Genomic DNA, 22,212 nt, shown 5'->3' with positions numbered 1-22,212 from the left:
GTAAGTGGTGGTGGTTTGGCTCTTTTGTGGCTTTAATCCCCCTCTCTCCCCACCTTCCTCTTCAAGGGGCGATGATGAAGGCTACTTTAAAGCCTGGTGGCATGTTCCAAAGTGCTCAACATGTGGAAGAAATGTCTCTGCACAGCTTTTACCAGGGGCTGGAAAATCCTGGCCCAGGGACTTGACACTGGAGAAGGAAGACCATGGTTCGCACTCACATAGGACTTCTTTAACTTGGGGTACTCGGGCTTTAGGGGGTGACCCCGATCTTGCAGTTGCATGCAAAGTGACAGGAATCTGAGCTTTTGGGTGAACAGATTTCACTGGGGCCGTGGCTACTGTGTTGTGCTCTTCAGTAAGGCTCCTAAAGACACATCCTGGACCTTGCTCTTTTCTTTATGCCCCACAGTGCAAAGAAGGCCTAGAAGCTCTTCAGAAAAGAGGGGTGACAGGCATGAAGACAGACATGCCATGGGACTGATGGCGGGGCAGTGTGGCAGGAGCAATGCGTCTCATACCTGCACTCAGGGGCGCATGACAGAGGACATGAGTGTCACTGTCACCCAGGGCAGGACACCAAGTGTTAAGGATTGAATTGTGTCCCTCCAAAGATAGGTTCAAACCCTACGCCTTGGTCTCATGGATGTGGTCCTAATTGGAAACAGCATCTTTGAAGATGAAAGATGTTATTGGTTAAAAAGGGGACCAAATTGGATAGGGTGAGAAATCTGGACATAGAGAGGGAAGACAGAAGCAGAGATTAAGGTCTGCCATGGATTGCTGGTAAACCGTCAGAACCCTACAGACTTCAGAGGGAGTATGGCTGGGGTGGGGGGGCTTGATTTCCCACTTCTTGCCTCCAGAACTGAGAGTCAGTGAATTTCTGTTGTTTTAAGCAGCCCCTGCCCTGCCCCCCGCCCTCCCCACTTTGTACTTTGTAACAGTAGCTGTGGGAAACTAAGGCACCAGATGTTACAGGTCTTTATTCAACCTCCCCATCACGATTCAGGATGCTCCCCGCACTCTGACAGGCCTGGAAGAGGCCCCATTTCAGGGTCCAGAGTTCTCAGTGAGCACATCTGTCTGACTGGCATTCAGTAGCCTGATTTCTCAGGAAGCTCTTTCCCTTCCTGCCCCATCTCTTAGCTCTAGATCCAGGGAAAAGAGGAGGACAAGGAGTCTTCGTTTCTTCACCACGCTCATGCTTCCTGACATAGTGGTCAAGCCCATAGATGAACCAATGCCCTGAAAAGTCGTCATATGCTGGGCTGAGCTGTAAGGGGTTAGCAGTGTGACGCCTTCCCCTCTGAAGGATCCTCTTCAAACCACTTTTCCAGCATCACAGGCCAGTCCCTTCAGGATTACTGGTAACTTAGGAGGTGGCTTTTCCGTAGGAATAGGCAGTTAGACGCTAACCATTTCTGCCACGCCAGCGCCCATCTCCATTAGGGTGGCGGGTCCTCGACTGGAGTCAGGGCGCAGTTCTAGGCGCACACTCAAGGGGGCGCAAGAGCAGTCTGGTGACCGTGAGATGGTGATTAACTGTAAGGAGGGAAGTGACCTCCTCATTTCCTTTGCCAAATCTGCCCTTTCTGGCTACCACAGAGGCACATGGTAGGTGGTCAATAAACGTTTGCTGAATTAATGAATTACGTCCCACTTCATTTTTACCTAAAGCATCTTGACCTAAACGTCTGTCACCTCTAAGATAGCCTTTGTTTATTCTTTTTTTAGATCTAGAGGAAGTATAGGGCATGGTGAGATCCACTTTGAGAGTCACAGGGTAAAACTAATGGGAGGCTTTGGCTTTGACCAAGACAATCTTTATCTGTGGCCTCTTCTAACGAAGGCTGGTCTCACACTCCCTTCGTCTGTTCGCGTGCTGCCTCCTGACTTTCAGCTCCCTAAGTGCAGTGTGGCTGTATCCTCTCACTCCTGCGTCCCTAGTCCAGTCCTCAGCACACAGTAGGGACTAAGCGAAGAGCTGCTGAAGTGATGAGAGGTTATACATGCACGTGTGCATCAACCACTGACACATCAGGGTTCAATCAGCTTCCACTGCAGTCAGAATTCTGGCCAACTCCGTCCTCACAGGGAGTTAAGAAAGTTTTCTGAGCATGGGAATGCCATCTTCAGCGCCCATGTGCACATGAAGGGGTGCAGTGTGTGAGTGAACATGGGTGTTGGAACCATTAGAATGGGTTTGGATCCAGTGCCACCACAGGCCACTGGCTGTGTGCCCATGGGTGGCTGGTCAACTTCTCCCAGCTAAAAGAGACACACAACGAGGGAAAGGCATGCTCAGGTGGGTGTTGGGATTCAATGACATTCAGATCATGAAGAAGTGCCTTGAACACAGAAGGTGCTCAGTAAATGCAACCTCCTTTTCTGTGGGCAAAACTCTTACTTGATCTGTCCCTGTCCTCATCTTCCTCTGAAAAATAAAGGGCATGACCCATCAAGTGCCTCCAGCCCAGCATCCCACGTGGCGGGTCACTTGTGTGGGTGCGTGTGAACAGAACAAGATGTCCTGCGATCACTTAGAGCAGAAAGGCTCTGTGACGTATACATACTTGCTTTTAAAGAAGGCGCTTTATTAACAAAGCAAAGCAAAGCAACACAAACGAGGCATCACTACTGCCAACAAATAAACATGGCAGACTCCATGACTACCAACAAATAAGCCTCAGTGGACTCTGGCTTGGTGCTGGAGCCTGGTTTTCAAGGCTGTAAGTGTGGCTGGGAGAGTCACTATGGGATTAAACTGTTTCCCTTAGCTCTGAGCTATCAGAGAGACAGACTTGAGACCGTGGGCTGTCACCTCGTAGTTCTTTAGATGTAGGAACGATGTGCTCATGGTTGCTGAAATCTATGCCAGCTACACCTAAAGCCAGGTCTTCCACCTTTTTGTCACTGAAAGTTTGCTGCGGGTGATTCAGCCCTAACAAAGAGCACAGAGTGCTGGAAGCCAACAAGATTAGGTTCTATTCAGAAAACTGAACTTCTTTATGGAGATTTGTTCAAATAAAGAAAGGCCATTGCCTTATAGACACCTAAGAGATTTTAAGGCGTGGGCATCAGGGCTGGGCATGCTGTGATTTCTGGTGCCCCTTCCCTAAGTCTCCCCACCTGCAAATGAAATAAGGCATGCTGTTGCACGCTATCACATAAGCTAAATGAGGGAATACCCTTCGGAGAGGCAATCGACAGGTTTTGGCCGTGAATGAATGAAAACACTGCTGATGATATGCATTAAGGCGTACATGGCCGACCTAAAGATTTGGCCGAAAGCAGGAAGAACTGGCATCATCCACTGCACACTTAAAGAATGAGGATCAGTACAGATCGAGGCAAGGGGACCGGTGGGGAACTGGGAATATTAAGACGGCCTAGCCCTGCTAAGGACACGTGAAACAATGTCCTGGTCCTGTATGAGATGGCTTTCCATCTCCAGATGCCACGAGCTATTGGGTCAAAAAAATTGTTAGCGTGTGTACCTCCCCCCATGCAACTATGAACAAACAAGACGAAACACAGTGCCATCCTCCCAGTTGGCTATGGCTTCCATTTAACGTTTCATTTCCCCTGCTTGAGCCTTAGTGAGTGGGTGTCCACAGACTGCTCCTCCTTTTGGGGGTGGGTTCCTAGGGAGGCCGGCTTGTTACGGGGTTAACGTGCCCACAAGCCGCAGAAGGGGAGCCCTCACGGGGCTGCCACCTCCGCGTCAGGGGCCCCTACCATGTTGCTCTGTGAGTGGGTGGCCCCGTACATGGTGATGCCGTTGGGGGGCGCCACTGGCTGCGGCGTGTCTGGCTGGATGTACCCTCTTCTGTCAATGAGGCTACAAGAGAAAAGAAAACAATATGGGGGGAAAAGAGTAAATGAAAAGTCAAAGATGCCATCCAAATGACTTTCATTCCCACTTTCTGCGAAGGGGCCCCACCTCAGGCATCCTGGAAATATGCCTCTACTGCCTCGTCATGTAGAATCAGTCACCAAATTCTGTCACCTCCACCTTTCAAAGAGCCCTTTGCATCTGTTCCCTCTGCAGTCCTCTTGTCTGCCCCTGCTTCGGACCCCTGGTGTCTCCCACCTGCTCCACGACCGCTGACCTTGACCCACCAGGCTCTCCCCCCATCCCGAGCTCCCCTTCTTGTCCCCCCATTGCACCAGAGTCTCCCCAGCACCCAGAGCCCACCATGTCAGCCAGCCTGCTCCCTACAAACAATGCCACACTCCTCCTTTAGGCCCATGGGTTTACACAATCTGTCTCCAGCTCTCTCTCTCTCTCCAGCCTCACATCCCGCGTCTTATCACACACACGGTGCTCCAGAGAATGGGCACTGGATCGTGAGCTCATTCATTCCACACACGTGCTCCGAGCACCCACCCCGTGCTCGTGTACTGCTGCTCCCTGGGAACATGGGAACAAAAGCCACTGCCATTCTGGGCACACTCTCTGTGCTCGGCCATCTCTCTCATTTTGGTTTGGAGTTGACTTCCTTCCACTCCACTGTCTGTCCTTTCCCCATCCTGGACTCCCCTTCTTGTCCTACACTGCACCAGAGTCTCCCCAACACCCAGCGCTGACCATGTCAGCCAGCCTGCCTCCTCCCCATACTCCGTTTCTTGTCTCTGGACTCTTGGGGCCCTGTAGTGGGGCCACCTGGCACACACTTCAGCGGGTGCTGAGCAAATGCCCGCTGATTCAATGAACGAAACTGGTTTCTCTGTCTCCCAAAGACAAGTTTTCTCAATCATGTTCCTAAAGATACCTGTGTTCCACAGTGTTGTTGCCAGGCAGGAAGGTATGGGTCGAGCTTTACCAGGCCATCACAAGAACTGCCTTTTTTATTCCCCCCTCTCTGGAGGAAGGCTCAGTGCTGACCTTGAATCTGTGGGCAGGAGTGCCAGGAGCACCGGGATGCTGCATCGTTGTGGGTGCTCCCAGGGAGGGGGCCTGCTGTGCTGAGTGCTGGTGGGAACCACTCTCGCAGCCTGGAATCCCGGCTGCTGTCCTCAGCAGCGTCTCCCAACCGCAAAGATGCACCCACACGCCCCTCCACATCCGAATAGTCCTGTGGGCTGAGAGCCTGGGCTGCTTTTTTTTTAAAGTGACATCTCCTACTTGTCATTTCAGCTTTCAGAAAATGGGAGTTATCATTGTCAGTGCTATCTTCAGGTTTCGGTCTTCAAGTGACACCACCATAAGTCATGAAATATATCTGCGACAGGATATTAAAATGGGACTCTGCCTCTGTTCCAGCTGAATCCTCCTGGTTTAGGAAAAGCAATGGGCAACAAGTACCTCCACGTTCCAAAGGGGGCTGCTGGAGGCCTGAGCCAGGACTGTCAAAGGGACTTTCTCAAACGAAGGTGAGACCCCCACCCCCACCCCCACTTCAAAGCTATAAAAGGCTGAAGGGGAAAAGAGCAAAGAAAGATTTTTGGACAAAAGGAGTTATCTGCAGGTCTACTGATAATGAGATCTGGGGCAGGGGCTGGAGGCTGGCTGAAGTGAGGGTGAGGGACCAGATGACCAGATGTGGGTCCTGTGGAAGGCAGCCAGGGTGCAGCTGGCTTGAAAGGGACTTTGGCCAAGAGAAGCCCCACGGAGAGCTTGTGCAGGTGGGTGGCTGGAGGCCCCCAGCTAAAGGTGGCAGACTAAGTGAGTAATGGGAGAAAAAGCCCTGCCCACGTCAGGGGAATTGCAATCGGAGGTTCCCAGAGGGAGACGCGGGACAGGGGCAGCCAGCAGCCAACACCTGCAGGGTTCAGAGAGCAGCAACGCAGGATCCGACACTACCAGCTGAGTAAGACCAGCCCTTCTGTGGACCCCCTCCCTGCTGTTTGGGAGCTGGGGGAGCAGGCCCAGCTAGGGGCAGGAACAAACCCCAGACCCCCTAACCTAAAGCGGAGGCAGCTGGGTGGCGGGGGTGGGGGAGGCATCGAGAGCTTTAACTGGACATGAATGTTGGAGTTTTGATGAACTGACATGACACTATTTGGGAGGATTGAAAGTGCCCTAAGCCCTTTTTATTTTGTTATTATTTTCTTAAGTGACAGTAGAAACGAAGGGCCGTGCTGGAGATTTCACCTCAGGGCAGAAAAAGACCTAGGCTTTTGAGGGAGTCTGAAGGGACAACAGTTAGAAAAGATAAAGTCATTCCCTGCTTGTATCTTACTGTGTTCAGCCTGTTTAATGTAACAGCCACCCACCAAAGACATGGGACCCTCTGAACAGACAGACCTAACGTGGTCCTGCCCCCAAGCCTGTTTCTAGTCCTCAATGGCTCCCAAGGCCCTTCTTAATCTGGCTGCTTTTGCACAGTCTCCCCTCTTGCCTTTGGTGCTTCTTGCCCTCCTTAGTCCTGCTGTCTAGCTTTGTTCAGTTCCACCTCTGGGAAGCCATGACCTCCCCCTCCCACCCATACACACCTCTGGACCCTTGCACATGCTCTTCTCTCTGACTGTTAAAACTCTCCTCCTCCTCATATTTCCTGTCCCCCAATTCCTACTCATTCCTTAGAACACATCACCACTTAGACCACTTCCTCCAGGAAGCCCTCCTGGGTGGTCCCATGGAACCCATGTCACTCCCTGTTCACAGCCCCTAATCACTGCCACCACTTTCCCTTGCCCACTGACTGGTCTGTGTCACCCGTGGATGTAAGCTCTCTCATGGTGCAACCCCAGCTTCTAGTACAGAGCCGGCCACAGAACACATGCTCAGTAAATAGTAACCAAATGAATTCTTGCTGTTGATTTGACCTCAGAGCCTGCCTAAGTATGGCCTGATGCTGACCATTCCTTGGGAATTTCTTGCACTTTTCCATCCTTCCCTGCCAGACTTGTGTTAGGCCCCTCTTCCTCTGTGCTGGACTTTCCTACCTTCTGCTACCCAAACCTCTTTTAACACTGTGCAGGGAACGGAAATGGGTTCTTTGCCTTCTGGGTAAAAAGGCTTTCATGGGGACACATGAACGCACACACCCTCTTTCATAAGCACACTGCTTTAAAGACCACTTTAAAGACAATCCAAACATACAACCTGGGCACCCACGTTGCTCCTAACCCCTCACGGGGGCAGGCTTGGCTGGGCTGCCCACATAAGGGCACAGGCGGTGGGGCAAGGTAAGGTGGCAGAGAGAGGAGAAGGCAAAAAAGAAGACAGGAGGAAGGAACAGAGACAAAATACTGTTCACCCTTCACTGCCTGGGCCCAGATCTGAGGACCCTAACGAGCAGAGAGAATCAAGCTGGGCCATTTTCCCCGAAATACTTCAGAAATGGCTCATTTGGATTTTGAAAATAAATACAGCCCAAACAGCCAATTTTAAAATGAATACAGACCAAACCCTGCCCAAACAGCAAATTTAATCCAGTTGTGGAAGAAATAATTTCTGTTGTAACAAGAGTTGATCTACAAACAATACAAAGCCGTGCCAAATATAAATCTAGGACTAAGGAACCAGAAGAGAGATTTGTACCAAATGTGAGACTTCTGAATGCCTTTCTCAGATTCAAATGTGTATTTCAGACATGGTAAAAGATGCTTGTTGAGTTCTTTTTTGCCTCTTAAACGCCCTTACATAAACCTAAGTTTCATGACGCCTGCCCCCACAACCCACAAATCAACACATAAGAATAGAAAATTCAACTCTGTGAAACCTTTTCCTCAGAGATTTTCCAACTTAAGGATCCCCCAAGAAGAATCCCTAGTGATTCTGGAAACTTCTTCCGAGAGGGGCTGGTACCTGCCCAGGCATCCCTAACTGGCCCGAGTCAGCTCCTCATTCTCAGAATCCTTGTCTGCCCCTTTTAGCTAGTCCTTCCCCAGAGGAGACCTCTGGGGGGCACAGCTGTGGGTTGCCCTAGCTCCCCATATTCCGGGGAGAGCAGCAGCAGGGGTCCCAAGCTTCCAAACCGAAATTGGAAAATGGCCAATTTCCAGTGGCCCACTCCTGGAGGCGAACAGCACACGGATGGTTCACAGTAGCGATAACCGAGTAACGATGAATAAGTTTGCATCTCATGATGCACACGGGTGATGACTGGTCACAGCACCCAGGTGCACAGTGGGCCAGCCTTGGAGACAGTTCCAGTGGCTTCTGGGGTGTCTGTCTGTTTTACACATTTTGAAACCAAAAGGTCTAAAGACCTGATATGTGTGCTCAATAAATATTTGTTGATGGTGATAACTGATCAACTAATCTGTTGAAATTGCATGGGTGTAACTTAAAAATAATCAAAAGTTGTCTGTATTTTGAACTGGTACAATTCTGGCTTGAGGCAGCATACCCTAGTTCTCACATACCCTGGTTCTGAGGTTCTGAATTCTGAGTTGCTAGCTTTTGCTAGTGGTATGTTATGGGCATACTATTTAAGCTCTCGGTGCCTCAGTTTCCTCATCTGTAAAATGGGGTATAATAGCACTTACCTCATAGGAACAGAGTGAGGTTTTAAGAAGTTAATACATTAAAGCAATACTAACGCATATGCTTATGAATATCAGCTATTACCATTATTAAAATTATCATTATTATTATCATCACCACAATCTCAAGTACTTCAGCCCATATGGGTCTCTCCTCTGAACTATTTAAGCAATCATCTTCCACAACAAGCCAGCTTTTAGCACTGATTCCTATAGATTTTCTAGGTGCTTCCTCCTGCTTGCCCTGCCTCCCTTAATACACAACCGAGTTCGCTGCTCATTACAGGTGTTTGGCATCCTCTCATAATTGGTAGGGTCATTTGCTTTTGTTTCATATTTTGAGCCTTAGGAGATTGTCCCAAACGTGACACAGGTTCAGGCAAGAAACAAAAAAGTGGCTGAGCATAATTCAACACACAGAGAGCTCAGACTGCTCTTTTCTTAAGGCTGTGTCTCCATGGCACTTAGCTTTGTGGGCAGTCACCTGGGGAGTGGTACTGAATCCACGAGGTGGTGGCCAGGTGTCTGTCCTACTATAGCTCAGGGCTCTACTTTCCCAGGCCCATTAGAGAACATGGTGTTTCCTAAACCTTACCTGGGAGAGATGGGTCCACACAGGGCAGCACAGCAATTGGTGATGATATTTCCATAGCTGTAGGGATTGTAATTTTCTTTACCTCTTTTATTTGACCAAGATCCTTTAATCTGAAAGAAAAAGACAGTCAATAACATACAACATCCTTTTTATCTCTGTCACAGTTTAGGTTTATTGGATCATGAGGAGAGCATAAACAATGCAAATCATCTTCACTCATTTCTTCAGAAGGAGAAACCAGGAGGCATTTTTTCTTCAGGAAAACTGGCATTTGTCCCAGACTCAGAAATACTCAGTTCCAAACCAGGAGGTTAAATTAGGGCTTAGGAAGTAAGATTCTCTGGGATCAAAATCTCTTATTTCTACTATGTTGTACTAAAAAGTCATCTCACATAAGACAGGGGAGATTTTATTTTCAGACTTGCATTTTGTGCTCTAAATACAAAGTAAATGATTGGTAGCTGAAAACGGTAACGTAGATCCCCTAGTTTCTAGACTGTAAGAATTCAGCCTCATAGTGTTGCCAAAATAGCCTGTTTTGCAGATGCTAATATTTATAGTTACCAAATGACTGCATTAATACTCTCTCATGTACTTCACCAGCACCAATTTTCTCAAGGCTTCGTTTAAGTTAACCTGACTGATCTCAAGACACTTAACCCAGGTGGAGATAGAGACTTTGATCAAAACCTAAATATTCAGAGCAAAGAAGACCAGGCTTATTAAGAAACATTTTCTGACATCGTGTGTCTTGTTGTTATGCCTTCGCTCCATCTGCATTAAGTATAGGCTGATAAATTAGGATAAAAAGTGAAATTTTGAGTCAGGGCAATCTCCAAATACTAAGTGGAGATGTTAAATGTGAAAGATAGATTCATACGTTCATTCCGTGATGTCAGCCTGCCATGGCCTTGCTTTAAAATGTACAAAACTACCTAAAAAGGAACAGAACAGAACCTTCTCCCCAGGGCTCGGAAATAGGTGTCACTTGGCCAATCTTAGTATCTAACTGGCATAGTGAGAAAAGAGAGAAATACATACAAGGACCTGTGAAAATGCTTCTCCTGCACATTCTTTGTTCCCACAGGGCCCCACCTGGAATGAAAACTTGGCCCCTAAACCTCTTCTTTCCTTTTTGTCCTCAATTGTTGAACACAGAAGAACATGCCTATGTCCCCTGGAGTCCGGAACTTACATCTTCATTTGTTGTCTGGTTGGAGCTGATCAGATACGTGTGGAAACCTGAGAGGCCAACGATAGACCAGACGGAAAAGAAGCACACCACGGCCTCCAGCACGGTGGGCCGGGGTCAAGGAGGCAAACTGGAGGGGCGGGAAAAGCTCAGCAACGACCACACCCAGGAGTCAGAAACAGTGTTTGGAAAGGCATCACCCACAGGCACCATGCGTTGGCGTCTTGCCTCCCTCTGACCTCCAGCATGCCAGGCTGCTCTCGCATGTAGGACAGTTTCCTCTCTGACCAGAGGGAGGCTTCCTACAGGCAAGAAGCGATGTCTTACTCTCCTATAACCGTCAGAGCTCAGAGCGGCATCTGTGGCTCCACAAATGATGGGTGGGCTCTCCAAACATCCTTGACTTACTTTCGTAGAGTTGACAGTTCCTCAGACTGTTCCCCCCTGCTTGGCTATTGCCTCCTCCTGCGGCTCATCTTTCAGCCACCCAGCAAAATCGGGACGCACACTAGTGTGAACTGGCATCTGTTCTGGCCTTTGATGAAAGGGCTAACTATGGGATACCTTTTGACTCATAGACTCTAATCTGGCTCTGAATCCTGAGGACTGTAGAACCAACAGGTTTCTCCCCCAACTGGATGATGAGGCCGTGACTAAATTGTCCCACTAAAGACAGTCCCGTGCAGGGCTGACCCCAGGTGCCTGTAGCCCCAGTGGAGTTGATTTTCCTGGCTCTTCTCTCTCTCTCTCGATGCCCTTCACCTACAGTGAGGTCCCCTCTCACCTATGGAATCCCTGTGCCCTCTATCTCACTGTCCCTCCTGTAGGGGACAGCTCCTGAGGTCATGAGAGTTTGAATGGATTCTTGTCCATTCTAAGGGCCTGAGTCTCTGAACCAATGGTATGTTTTGGAGACTGGCATCAGTATGAGGGGTGTTTTTATTTAGGGAACCTTTTTCCACCTGCTAATCCCTGCACCAAATCCCAACATACCCGGCTGTCCCTGGCTGGCTATGGGCAATGGAGAAGCCTGAATTATCACAGGATATCGAGTAAGAGGAAGTCTAGAGTTCACAAGATGTGTTCACAGCTTGTCATGAAAGGAGAAAAAGCTTGGCATTCCTCGGCAGATGAGATAAATCAACTGGGACGGTGGCAATTTGAAAAGATCAGAGAATTTTTCTATCCTACAAATGTTTATAAAATTCTATTTACAAGTTACAGATGTTTCTTCGAAAAAATTTTCATCACAGAGCTGGGAGTTTAAATATACATCAAGCATCCTCCATTAATAAAATACAGCTGGAGAAAGTAAATGCTTTCCTACGGCTCCCAAGGATGGAAGCCACAGATCAGGCTGCAATTCATCAGCATTGACTTCTTTCAGGATTAGATATAATTCATCTTTCAACTAGAGAACTGAATAAATTGCCCAGTGCAATCCCATACTCTGCCACATCACTATTGACTAGCGACTCTGCTGGAGTCCATGAGGCTGCACTCGAAGCAGGAGAAATGAATGGCTCTCGCCAGCCTACTGGGTTTCAACATTTGGATCAACCACCCGGAGCGTTCTCAAAGAAGGAGAAAAATGCTTTCTTTTTCTAAAACATAAACTTCCAGAAACGGCAAGCCTGAGGAAAAGTGCCAGTCTGAAAGAACATTTCTGAAGCAGAGAAATGCTCCTCTGCCAAATGGCCAAGATGAAACTGTCCTGAGCAGCCAGGGTGCTCACCCCCACTGCTGCCAGAAGACCCCATCCACACAGCTTGGCGGGGCCTCGTCACGGCCTGTCCATTCCTTGTGGAGGAAGGAGGGGAGTGAAAGGGATGAATAGCTACATACCTCGTAAAGAAGAGAACCAAGATGACATTTTGGGCAGGAGGAGAAGTAGGGATAGGTAGGAGGTAAGTTGGGGAGAAGAGAGATGCAGGGGAGGGGAGCCCCACCAGGGTTACCCCCAGCCTGGAGAACCTCTTCATCCTCCCAGGGTTATCCAGGAGGGCGAGGGGGGGACGGTGGGAGAGGGTGTGCACGGGGCGCCGCGGAGACAGTGGTCTGGGTAGCACAAACGGGCTCAGTCTCAATTGCCTTTTCACAGGTCAGGGCTCACAGGCACCCTTCTTCCTACCCCCTCCCCACACGGAGAGGACAACTGGGGAGGCAACAAATGTGGGAGCCCTCCATGCGCTGGCTTGAAAGCAGAGGTAAGTGGATTCCAGGGAGCGTAAGGAGATGGTCAGTGGGAAGACTGAGGCAAGGAAAACCGGGTTGTGTGAGAGGGAGAGGGCACCGGCAGGATGAGTTTGCACAGGCTGGAAAGAAGAGAGAGAGAGAGAGAAAGATTCAAGAGGACGTAACAAGGAAGCAGGGGCAAGAAATGGACAAGGGTAAGAAAAGGGAGCTCAAAGAACAGAACCAAAGGATTCTTTACCGAATAATACATGAAGAACTGAACTCAAATCTCAGAAATATGTGTTACCTGCTGTTTACAAGCCATGCAGAACAATTTGGCAGGTAAAACGGGGAAGAAAATCACAGCAGTTAAAGTAGTGACTGCCTATTTTTTGGCTACTGTTCCTTTTCCAAGGCCACTTACAATTATTACCCCCCATATATGGGCATTACCAGTGGACATGGGATTTGAAAGGTGTCTTGCAACAAGGAAAAGTGCACGTTTCTATATTCATACCTCATTGCTTTGGAGGAATTTTATAAATAGCAGAGTGCAGGTCTATGCTAGCTCACAGCTGTGTCAAAATGACACAAATTCAAGGTAGGATTCAAGATGCAGCCCACTTTCTCTTCTCCCACATGCAGCTGGCATTTCTCCCATAATCTGTCTAAAGGAAAAATCATTACCATCAATGACAGTGGCTGACACCACCAGCCATGGGTCAGATCCTGTTCCAAAGGCTTCCCATGGACTAGCTCATTTAATCCCCATGGCAACCTAGCTAGCCGCTACTATTGCAATTCCCACTTAGGGAGACCAAGGCAGGAAGCGGTTAAGTAATTAGCTTAAGAAACAGCAGGAACCCAGGAAGTCGGGCTCTGCCCGGTTCTAGGGTTCCTTCCCTAATTCTTTCTGAAGGACAGGTGGCCTTAGGTGGAGCCCTGGTCCGGCTGCAGTGAGAGAGGAGGTACTTGCTCTCAGGGACTCATGGACTATGGCAGCTTAGGTAAGTCCCTTTCACATCCATTCTCAGACTGAGGTGCAGGTATCCTAACAATACATCTCCCAGACCGAATAGCAAGGAGATGGAAATTATCTATCCCATAATATGATTAAATAATATACATTTCCCTTAAATGTATCAAAATCCATTTACTGATTTTTTTAAAAAAGAGAAGTGTGAAGGAAAGTGCCAACTCCTTTGAGAACCAATTTAACAAGCAGTTGGAAGTTTACTGCAACAGAGATGTGTTTCTACTGAGAGCAGTTGCCACTGATGGTCTCTGTCTGCTTCTCACCCCCCCAAGCCAGGTCTCAAGAGATTGCACCACCGAGATACTCACTCCACGTTTATGGAGTTGAAAAAGACTTTACAAAATGCTCATTTGCAGACCGCTCTCCATTAAGTTTTAGTACAAACTTGCAAGTACTCCTTCTAGGCCTTTCTATGCACTCAGAGGCCTGAACTTGGGACAGGAAAGGGAGGGGAAGGAAAATATTCCAACCTTGAGGGAGTAGGAGGCCTGTGTGCAGAGGCAAGAGTCAGAAGGTGAAGAGTTAGAGAACAGTTTGGAAAGTGCATAAACGAGGGGAGAAGCCTGCGCAGTGGTGTGGGGCAGGATGCATGGAGCACAGAACCTTAAAAAGTTAGAGGTTGTTGAATCAAATGTTTTTACCCTTTTTGGGGTCCCACTCGTTTCCAAGAAATATGTACACGAATGCACTTTTTCTTATTTCAGGGGTTTGAAAGACTCCCCTGAGGCCCCTCCATGGATCAACACGGATTTATTCTTCCCCCTCCATTTTACAAATAGGAAGCTGAGGGCCAGAGAGGTTAAGCCACTTAGAAGAGTTTGCACAGCAGTTCACGGCAGAAAAGAACTAGAGGCCCGTTCTCCAGATTTCTGGGAAAGAATCCAGTGAGGTTCTTGAACTAACAGGCAGTGGGTCTCAGCATCTCATTTTGAACCCCAAGGCAGCAATGTTGGAATTGCCGGTGAGGCTGAGCCTTATTCGTTAAGGTAGGATTCAAGATGCAGCCCACTTTCTCTTCTCCCACATGCAGCTGGCACTTCTCCTGTCATGTCTCAAGAAAGACTCACTACCGTCAATAACAGTGGCTGACACCACTAGCTGTGGGTTCAGATTCTGTTCCAAAGGCTTCCCGTGGACTAGCTCATTTAATCCCCAGAGCAACCCAGAGAGAAAGTCTTCAGTCCTACAGCCTTGCAGCCACCGCTGCTGGAGGGACCTAGCTCTATCCATAGCTCATAACTCATCCTTTCATTTTCCGGCAGTCAGGCTGCTTACGGCATTATTATTATTATTATTTTTTACCAAGTGCCAAATCCAGATAATATTTTATTTTAAAAGTTTGTGTGTGGTTTCACATGGATTTACTCTCAGGCTAGAATTCCCTGGATTCCAGAGCAGCCAGTTTATGCTGATGTCCAGGGCTCTGCGTTGCTCTTGCTGCTCCCACAAACAATGGGTTTAAGAAGCCCTCAGGGCTGCCCTGTGCGGTGAGACTTTCCTTATGGGTACCAGGCACGCGCCAGCGACGCCTAATGAATTCTTATTCCGCTCAGGTTCCCTATCTTGGGAGAGAATTGAGCATGATGAATTCTGATGCTGAAAACGTGAGAAAATATATGTTGTAATCATTTCTCTTTTCTTCCTAGAAATTACAGTAAAATAGGTGGTTCTCACTTCCAGGAAGAGCTCTGATGGAAGAGCAGATATCAGCAATATTTCTCTTTGCTCTTCATTTAGAGAGACTACATCAGCAAGTAATGCTTTTAGATATTCGGGTTCAGGAGTGCGTCAGCATATTTTCATCAACTAGACGAACTCATCCTTAGCTAGAGAGATGAAAATACTCTTGCATCTGTCACGTGAGAGTCCATCATGATGTCTGAGGGTGGGGCCTGCTGGCTTTCCCCACGATTTCCATGACAGGTGCCTCTGAAAATGTAAAGTCACCTGAGACCACTGAGTGATATCCTCTGACCATCACTTTCTAGCTTTCCAAATCCTTTTCCTAGCTGCTTTTCCATCAGGCAATAAAGGTATGTAGTTGTCCCAAATTAGTCTATGCAGTCACCATAATTCCAATCAAAATCTCAACAGGAATTTTAAAAATGGACTCTAAAATTCATCTAGAATAGAAAATGTGCAAGAACAGGCAAGCTATTTTGAGAAAGAACCATCATCACAGGGGGTGAAGGTGGAGACTTTTCTAGTAAACACATCTATGAGATAACAGCACCAGAGAGAGACTTATGGCTCTATGGGATAAAGAAGACATTTCAAGTTGGTGGTGAAAGAATAGACTAGGTCTATTTCAGGAGATCCTCCAGGTCAAAACTATTTTCATATCTATAAAAAAATTTTTTTTACCCATTTCTCACTCATTCTTTCCTGTTGCACAGTGTGGTGATATCTCAACTCTATGCTGATAGAATGTGGGCTTGTGCATTCTTGGGTTTGAAATTTTTCTCACTTTTCATTTCAAACATGATAAATATTAATAGAGATAATCCACATAAACCAAAGCCCTCTGGGGTCTTCAATACTTTCCAAGAGTGCAAAGGAGTCCTGAGGCCAAAAAAGTTTAAGAACTGCTGGAATAGACTATATAGTAAGTGGTATGGGATGAGTCACTAAACACTTGGCAAAAATAAGGTTAGAACCATAGTTCACACCACACACTAAATATAGTGCAGATAAATTACTGGGCCAGACTTAAAGAAACAAAATATAAAGGTATTAGAGGAAAATTAAGGGAATACTAGTAAGATTTATAAATCAATTTCATTTTAAAAATTAAACATTTCTATACAAAAAAGGAAAGTTAAAAGGTAAGTGACAAAAAATAAAATAAAAAGTAAGAGACAGGTTGGGAGAAAAATATTGGCAAAAGATTGTTATTGAGAATGCATAAATAATTCCTACAAATTAATAACAAAATGACAACTCAATTAAAAAATGCATGTTGTGATAAGAAAAAAAAGTCACAAAAAAGCATGCAAAGACGTACCACTTGATTATTCTCCAGAAAATAGAAATTAAAACAGTGAAATTCCTCACTCCCCGCTCCGCATCAAATTGGCAAAAATTACAAGACTGATGATACCCAGTTTTATGAGAGTGTGGGGAAATACAGTAAGTTGGTACAATCTCTTCGGAGGCCAATTTGCCATTCCCAACAACATTTGGAATATGCTTAACTCTCAATTTAGCAATTCCACATCTAGTTGTCGATACTAGAGAAATACTAATGTTTGTGCACAAAGAGATACCTAAAAGAAAATTCACTACCTCATTTCTTGAGAAGTAAAAAATTAAGAAATCTAAAATATCCATTAATAACAGAATCTATATTCTGGAATTCTATAGAGCAGTTAAATAAAAAAAAGAATAAGGGAGATGTATATTGACATGGCAACAGCTCCAGGGAATATTTAAAAATTAAATTAGAGAGGGCAACGGTGGCTCAGTGGCAAACACTTCTCGCCTGCCATGCCGGAGACCTGGTTCCTGGTGCCTGCCCATGTAAAAAAAAAAAAGAAATTAAATTGGAGAACAATGCATAGAGTATGATCTGATTTAGGTATGGTCAGTCTACCCAAGCATATATCTGTATGTACGCACACGTATCTATTCAAACTCTTAGAAAACCATGTAGGACTACACACACTGACAACAAGGACTACCCAAGAACAGGGAAGGAAGAGTTAAGAACAAGCTTTTCCTTTTTACCCTTGCATTTCCATTTGAAATATTTTATAATGAGAATATGTTCCTGTATTACTTGGTTACTTTCAAAAGCCAAACCAGCTTCTTCCCCACTCTGTGATCTCGTGATATAAAATCTGATGCTTATTTTTCATGAAACTCCCTCAATCAGACCCGTCAGAGGTGGGGAGAGAACATCTCAGCCCTGAGTGGAGAGAGGGTCTGGTTGTCAGGGAGGCAAGACAGAATTCTGGGACACTCTTGAGTGGCAACTGGGGACTTGGTGGAAGCTCTTAGCAAAGGTCCAGCTGCAAGTAGAGCTGAGAACACCTGTCCTACTTATTTTCTGAGGTCCCTGTAAAGATCAAAACATACAGGATGGGCAAGCTGTGGAAGCTGCATGTTAGCAAGGCGTTGGGCCAACTCCAGCCATCCAGCAAATTCCATTAAAGCAGAACGATACGTATTAGGCCCTCTGTGCCTTTCAAACGGGTGGGCCTTGCAGCGAGTGCCAATTGCGGATAAAAAGGCTTTCTGTCAAAAGCCTCCACAAATGTAGAATCAATTACCATTTGATTTACCAACCACTGAAAATCCTTTTCATTTTGGGAGAGCAGAACAATAAGTCATGATTAAAAATGACTGTAATCCTTTTAATTGGACGCTAATGCTGTGTTACATGTAAATGATTATTTATCGCCAGGGGTTCCCCTTCATTCTCATAAAGGAAGCGGGTGGCCTGAGTGCATTTTCTGCACACGTGTCCCCAAGGTAGGAAACCAGTGTATTCCTGTAAAATTACCACTGTCAGGCACACGCATTTTTTTTTTTCCTTCTTTCCATGCAAGCAATTAAAGAAGAGCCTCCTAAAGCTACGCTAAGCTGATGCGGACATTTTAGGTTCTTTACTTAAACATATCTCAAACAGGAACTCATTATTTCCCTCCAAACCAGTGGGGGTGTGGGGTGTGGGGTTGCAGAATGCCCCCTTCTCTGCCGTGCCCCTCAAAACGGGCTTTGCCTTCTTCTCCTCCTTCCCCCCACCCCCGCTCTGACTGTGGGCCTCCTACCAGCCGGGCTGGCCCCTACACCACCACTTTCGGGGTCCTGCTCTACTGCAAAGGTCTCTTCACTATTTCACTCCACTCTGTTCCCTGTTGTAAGGTGAAAAGCCTAAGAAAGAAACAAAGAGAAACCCCACCAGCTCTGATGACGTTATTCACCTGCCCAAGAGCTCACCTGGCTCTCAGGTGTCCCGGGGAAGGAGAAGGCCTGCCTCTTTGGCTTGGAGTCCACGCGATCCTGGCCCCCCAGCTTTTCACTCTCCACACACATCACGCCCTCGGAGCCATCTCTCCTCATCACCTCGGCCCGCACCCCTTGTCCCACCACGATCAGCTGTTGTAGCCGCCTGCCCCTTTTCCCATAGTGGGCAGGAGTTGGTCAGGGTATTTGCGTGCTTACATGGTCCAGGGCTGTCTACACACGGACGGGGAACACCACTGGCCCTGAGGCCCAGCACATTGCCCCAGGTCTATCTTCCTCCTTTGATGTCCCCTCCTTCCCCTCCTGTACACCCTGGCTTCTTTATGGTGCTTTAAGCGTATTCTGCTTTCTCAAAATCATAGTCATGGCCCAGATCATGGGAGACAAGGACTGAGTGCATTCGTGCTTCATCGCCCCTCCCCGGTGCCGCACAGACCCCTTCCCTCTGGCTGTGCTTTGAAGGCTTGGCCAGCTCCGTCTCAGCTTTGCAATCCCTGCAGGATTTGCACGTGGTAGGCAGTCAATTTCTCAAAGGAAGTAGATGTCAAGTGGGTCTTGGTTGGAAACTTCTGGGTCTCTGTGGCCTGAGGGCTCAGTCCGAGAAGACTTGTTCCTTTTCCTAGGGAAGGCTGGTGGTTCTTGAGTTGCTGAATGTCCATAGCACGGGGTGGCCACTCCATTGACCACAGACCCCTGAGAGACTTCCACTCCACTGTGTCTGACTCTGTGATCCAAAGGTGAAAGGTCCCAGGTCCCAGAGGCGGTAAACTGGCAATGGGAGCTGGGAGAAAAGGAGGGAGGGAGAGCTGGCCCCGGGCCCTGGGGGCTCCCTCTGAGGGTTTGCCCCGGGCATGCACCCATGCTCAGCACCAGACAGAGCTAAGGGTGCAGACTAGGAAGGGGCCTGTAGAGAACCTGCCAATGAACCAGCACTCCACCCACCGCCTTATGGCACCCTTTCCTCCTTCCATCCACCCAGTCTCTCCTTCTGCATGTGTCCTGTTTTCCTCTCCTCTTCTCCCTGGCTTTGCCACACACTTGGCATACTTACAATATGAGCAGGCAGATTCCTTTACCTGAAGTCCTGCTGGCCCAAGGAAGAATTTTGAATTTAACAATCTGTCCATCACTCGTGCCTATATTTCTGATAGGGTGTCTTGATGGGATGTTAATTGCCCGTTTTTGTTTCTAATCTCTGACTTCATCAACATTGTTTTTGATCAGACATTTCGCAGAGCAAATCTGCACTGAGTAACCTTTGCCTGCACCCTTATTTATCAACAGGTTTTTATATTATGGTCAGGGAATAAGTAGAAGCCATTTTCTTGCCCAAGGAAACTGCAGAGGTCCTTTGCAAAGGTGACACTAGACTTGCATGACTTCTGCCACCCAGTTCTGGACTCTGGCAATTCGGCCAGAAAACCACCTAGAATTCCAAGAACTTGGCATTTAATACGTTGTTGCTCTGGAGAGACTCAGATCCACCGCCAAACTCAGGGTCATACCGCCATAAACTGACAGGCTGTGTTTATAAGTGTGTGGCATGCCGTCACCGATCTGACTCATCAGCTGTGACACCACCCTCTGGTGCCCAGAGGAAAGGAAGGCATCCTTGGATCGTGATGGCATCCAACCTCACTTACAGCCTTGCCTCTGGAGGACCAGCACTACATATTTGTTCAAAACCACATCACAACCCAGTCGTACCTAAAGTGTCTTTTTCTTCTAGACTACACATTTATGATAAATCATAGGAATCCGACACATAATAGACTAAGTAAAGGAAGGATTTTCCTCCAAAGCATAGATTTCAAACCCTAACAGACAACCTTAGGTAGTCATACCACTGACTCGGGGTTGGGGGGGGGGGGTGCTAGTGGCCGAGGTAGATTGAGTTACGTGCTCTAGGAAACAATGTTCTTTATCTAATCTGCACTCCTGTGGGCGTGAATCCATTGTAAATGGGACCTCGTGAAGGTATTATTTTTAGTTAAGGTGTGGCCCACTTGAATGAAGGTGAATCTTAATCCATATTACTGAAGGCCTTATAAAGAAAACCCGGAAGTCACAGAAGTGAGAAAGAAGAAGATCTCCGTGTGGCAGGAGGCAGAGACACATGCCAAAGAACCCCTCAGATCACTGGAAGCCAGCGCCAGAATGCCAAGAGTCTTCAGGGAGAAAGCAAATGCTCCTGGGGCCTTGATTTTGAACTTCTCTTTGCCTCAAAACGATGAGCCAATGAATGCTCAAGATGCATAAGTATGTGGTATTTGTCATAGCAGCTCAGACAACTAAGCTGACAAATAATTTAAAAATTACATATGCTTTGTAATAATAATAATAATAATAATAATAATAAAACTAACAACAAACCAGTACCTTGCTTTTGAGTGTAAGTATAGCTGATGTTCCTGAAATATCCTACTCCTTCCAAGGAGAATAAAGAAGACTGATTTAACAGCATTGCCCAGACTGCTCCATCCAACCCCTGATCGTCCCTTCTCTCCATGTTGGTTCTGTAGTAAGATTCTTTCCCGCCCCTTCCTTCTGGCTCCCTCTTTTCTCTAGGACAGTCCTCAAAGAGATCTTGAATGCCTCTCTGTTGGCTGGGGCAGCACTGGGATATTTTTTGCTTCAGCCTTAGGGTGCCTTTTTTCCAGGTCAGAAATCTGGCATGGCAGCAGGTCAACAGAGGTGTTGCAAGACCAGCAGGAACCAAGTCAGCAGAAGGAAAGTTATGAGAATAACCCTCACACACACACACACGCAAGGATACTTTTTTAACCATCTTTTTTTTTTTTTTAATCTCTTCTGTCCTCTCTATTCTAGCTCTAACAGAAGTGGCAGAAAAGGGAATAGAGGGCAAACACAGAACCAGAAGTGACCTAGCCTGCTAACAAATGTCACAGAATGGGTTTAGAAAAAAATCCACCTCTCCCTGATTCTTGCGGTATCTGCCACCCGAAGGCCTGTATGGTAGGTAGAATATTGGCCCCCAGAGATGTCCATTCCCCGACTCCTGGCACTTGTGAATATCTTACCTTACAGGGTCAAAAGGACTTTGTAGCATTGATTAAGATTATGGACCTGGAGATGGGGAGATTATCCTGGATTGTCTGGGTGGGGCCACTCTGATCATTGGAGTCTTAAAAATGGAGAACCCTTCTGGTTCAAGTCAGAGAGATGCGAGAGAAGAGTGGGAAAGATCCAAAGTGTGAGAGGGACTCAGCTTGGGGGGGATAGCTGGAAGATATGGGGGAGAACGTGGGTCAGGAAATGGGAATGGCCTTTAGAAGTTGATAGCCAGAAGGAAATGGGGACCTCTCCTACACGTCATGAAACGGCACTTAGCCAACAACCTGAATGAGCCTGGGAGAGGACTCTTCTGTAAGAGCCCTGGTTAGCGGGCACTTTGATCTTGGCCTTGTGGGATCCAGAGCAGAGAAACCAGCTGAGCCGATGGGACTTTGGACCACCAGAACCATGTGGTGATAAACGCCTGCTATTTTAAGCTGCTAAATTTGTGGTTAATTTTTACAGCAGCAATAGAATATTAATGCTGGCTGGCAGATGTTGGAGCAGAGCTGCTAGGGGCCTTGGCCCCAAGATTCAGGAACGCACTGTGACTGAATCCGGGTGCTGAATGTCCCCTGTTCTGCAGACAGAGCGGGCTGTGCCTGCCACTTGCTCTGACCGGGTATGTGGCTGCCACCCTCCTGAGCAAGGAGAGGGAGTGCCAGGGTAACCCCAGCAAAGAGAAAAGAGTCTGCCTGTTGATGGAAAAGATCAGCACCTGGTCATGTCAACACT

General features: G+C 47.3%; 1 protein-coding gene across 4 annotated transcripts in view; it reads right to left on the bottom strand.

Moving 5' to 3' along the window:
• Positions 1–22,212, bottom strand: part of ZDHHC14 (zDHHC palmitoyltransferase 14) — a 417,907-nt gene that overhangs the window by 60,292 nt on the left and 335,403 nt on the right. For all 4 annotated transcript variants that reach the window (XM_077149346.1, XM_077149347.1, XM_077149344.1 and 1 more), the window contains 3 exons: positions 10,227–10,329; positions 9,032–9,141; positions 3,739–3,841 (listed from right to left, as the gene is read on the bottom strand). In XM_077149346.1, coding sequence (XP_077005461.1) covers positions 3,739–3,841; positions 9,032–9,141; positions 10,227–10,329 — 316 coding nt within the window. The remainder of the gene's footprint in view (positions 1–3,738; positions 3,842–9,031; positions 9,142–10,226; positions 10,330–22,212) is intronic.

Source organism: Tamandua tetradactyla, chromosome 2 (assembly GCF_023851605.1).
Source record: "Tamandua tetradactyla isolate mTamTet1 chromosome 2, mTamTet1.pri, whole genome shotgun sequence".
NCBI classification, from domain to species: Eukaryota; Metazoa; Chordata; class Mammalia; order Pilosa; family Myrmecophagidae; genus Tamandua; species Tamandua tetradactyla.
The sequence above is the reverse complement of the archived record's forward strand: the minus strand, read 5'-3'. Positions and strand labels throughout refer to the sequence as shown.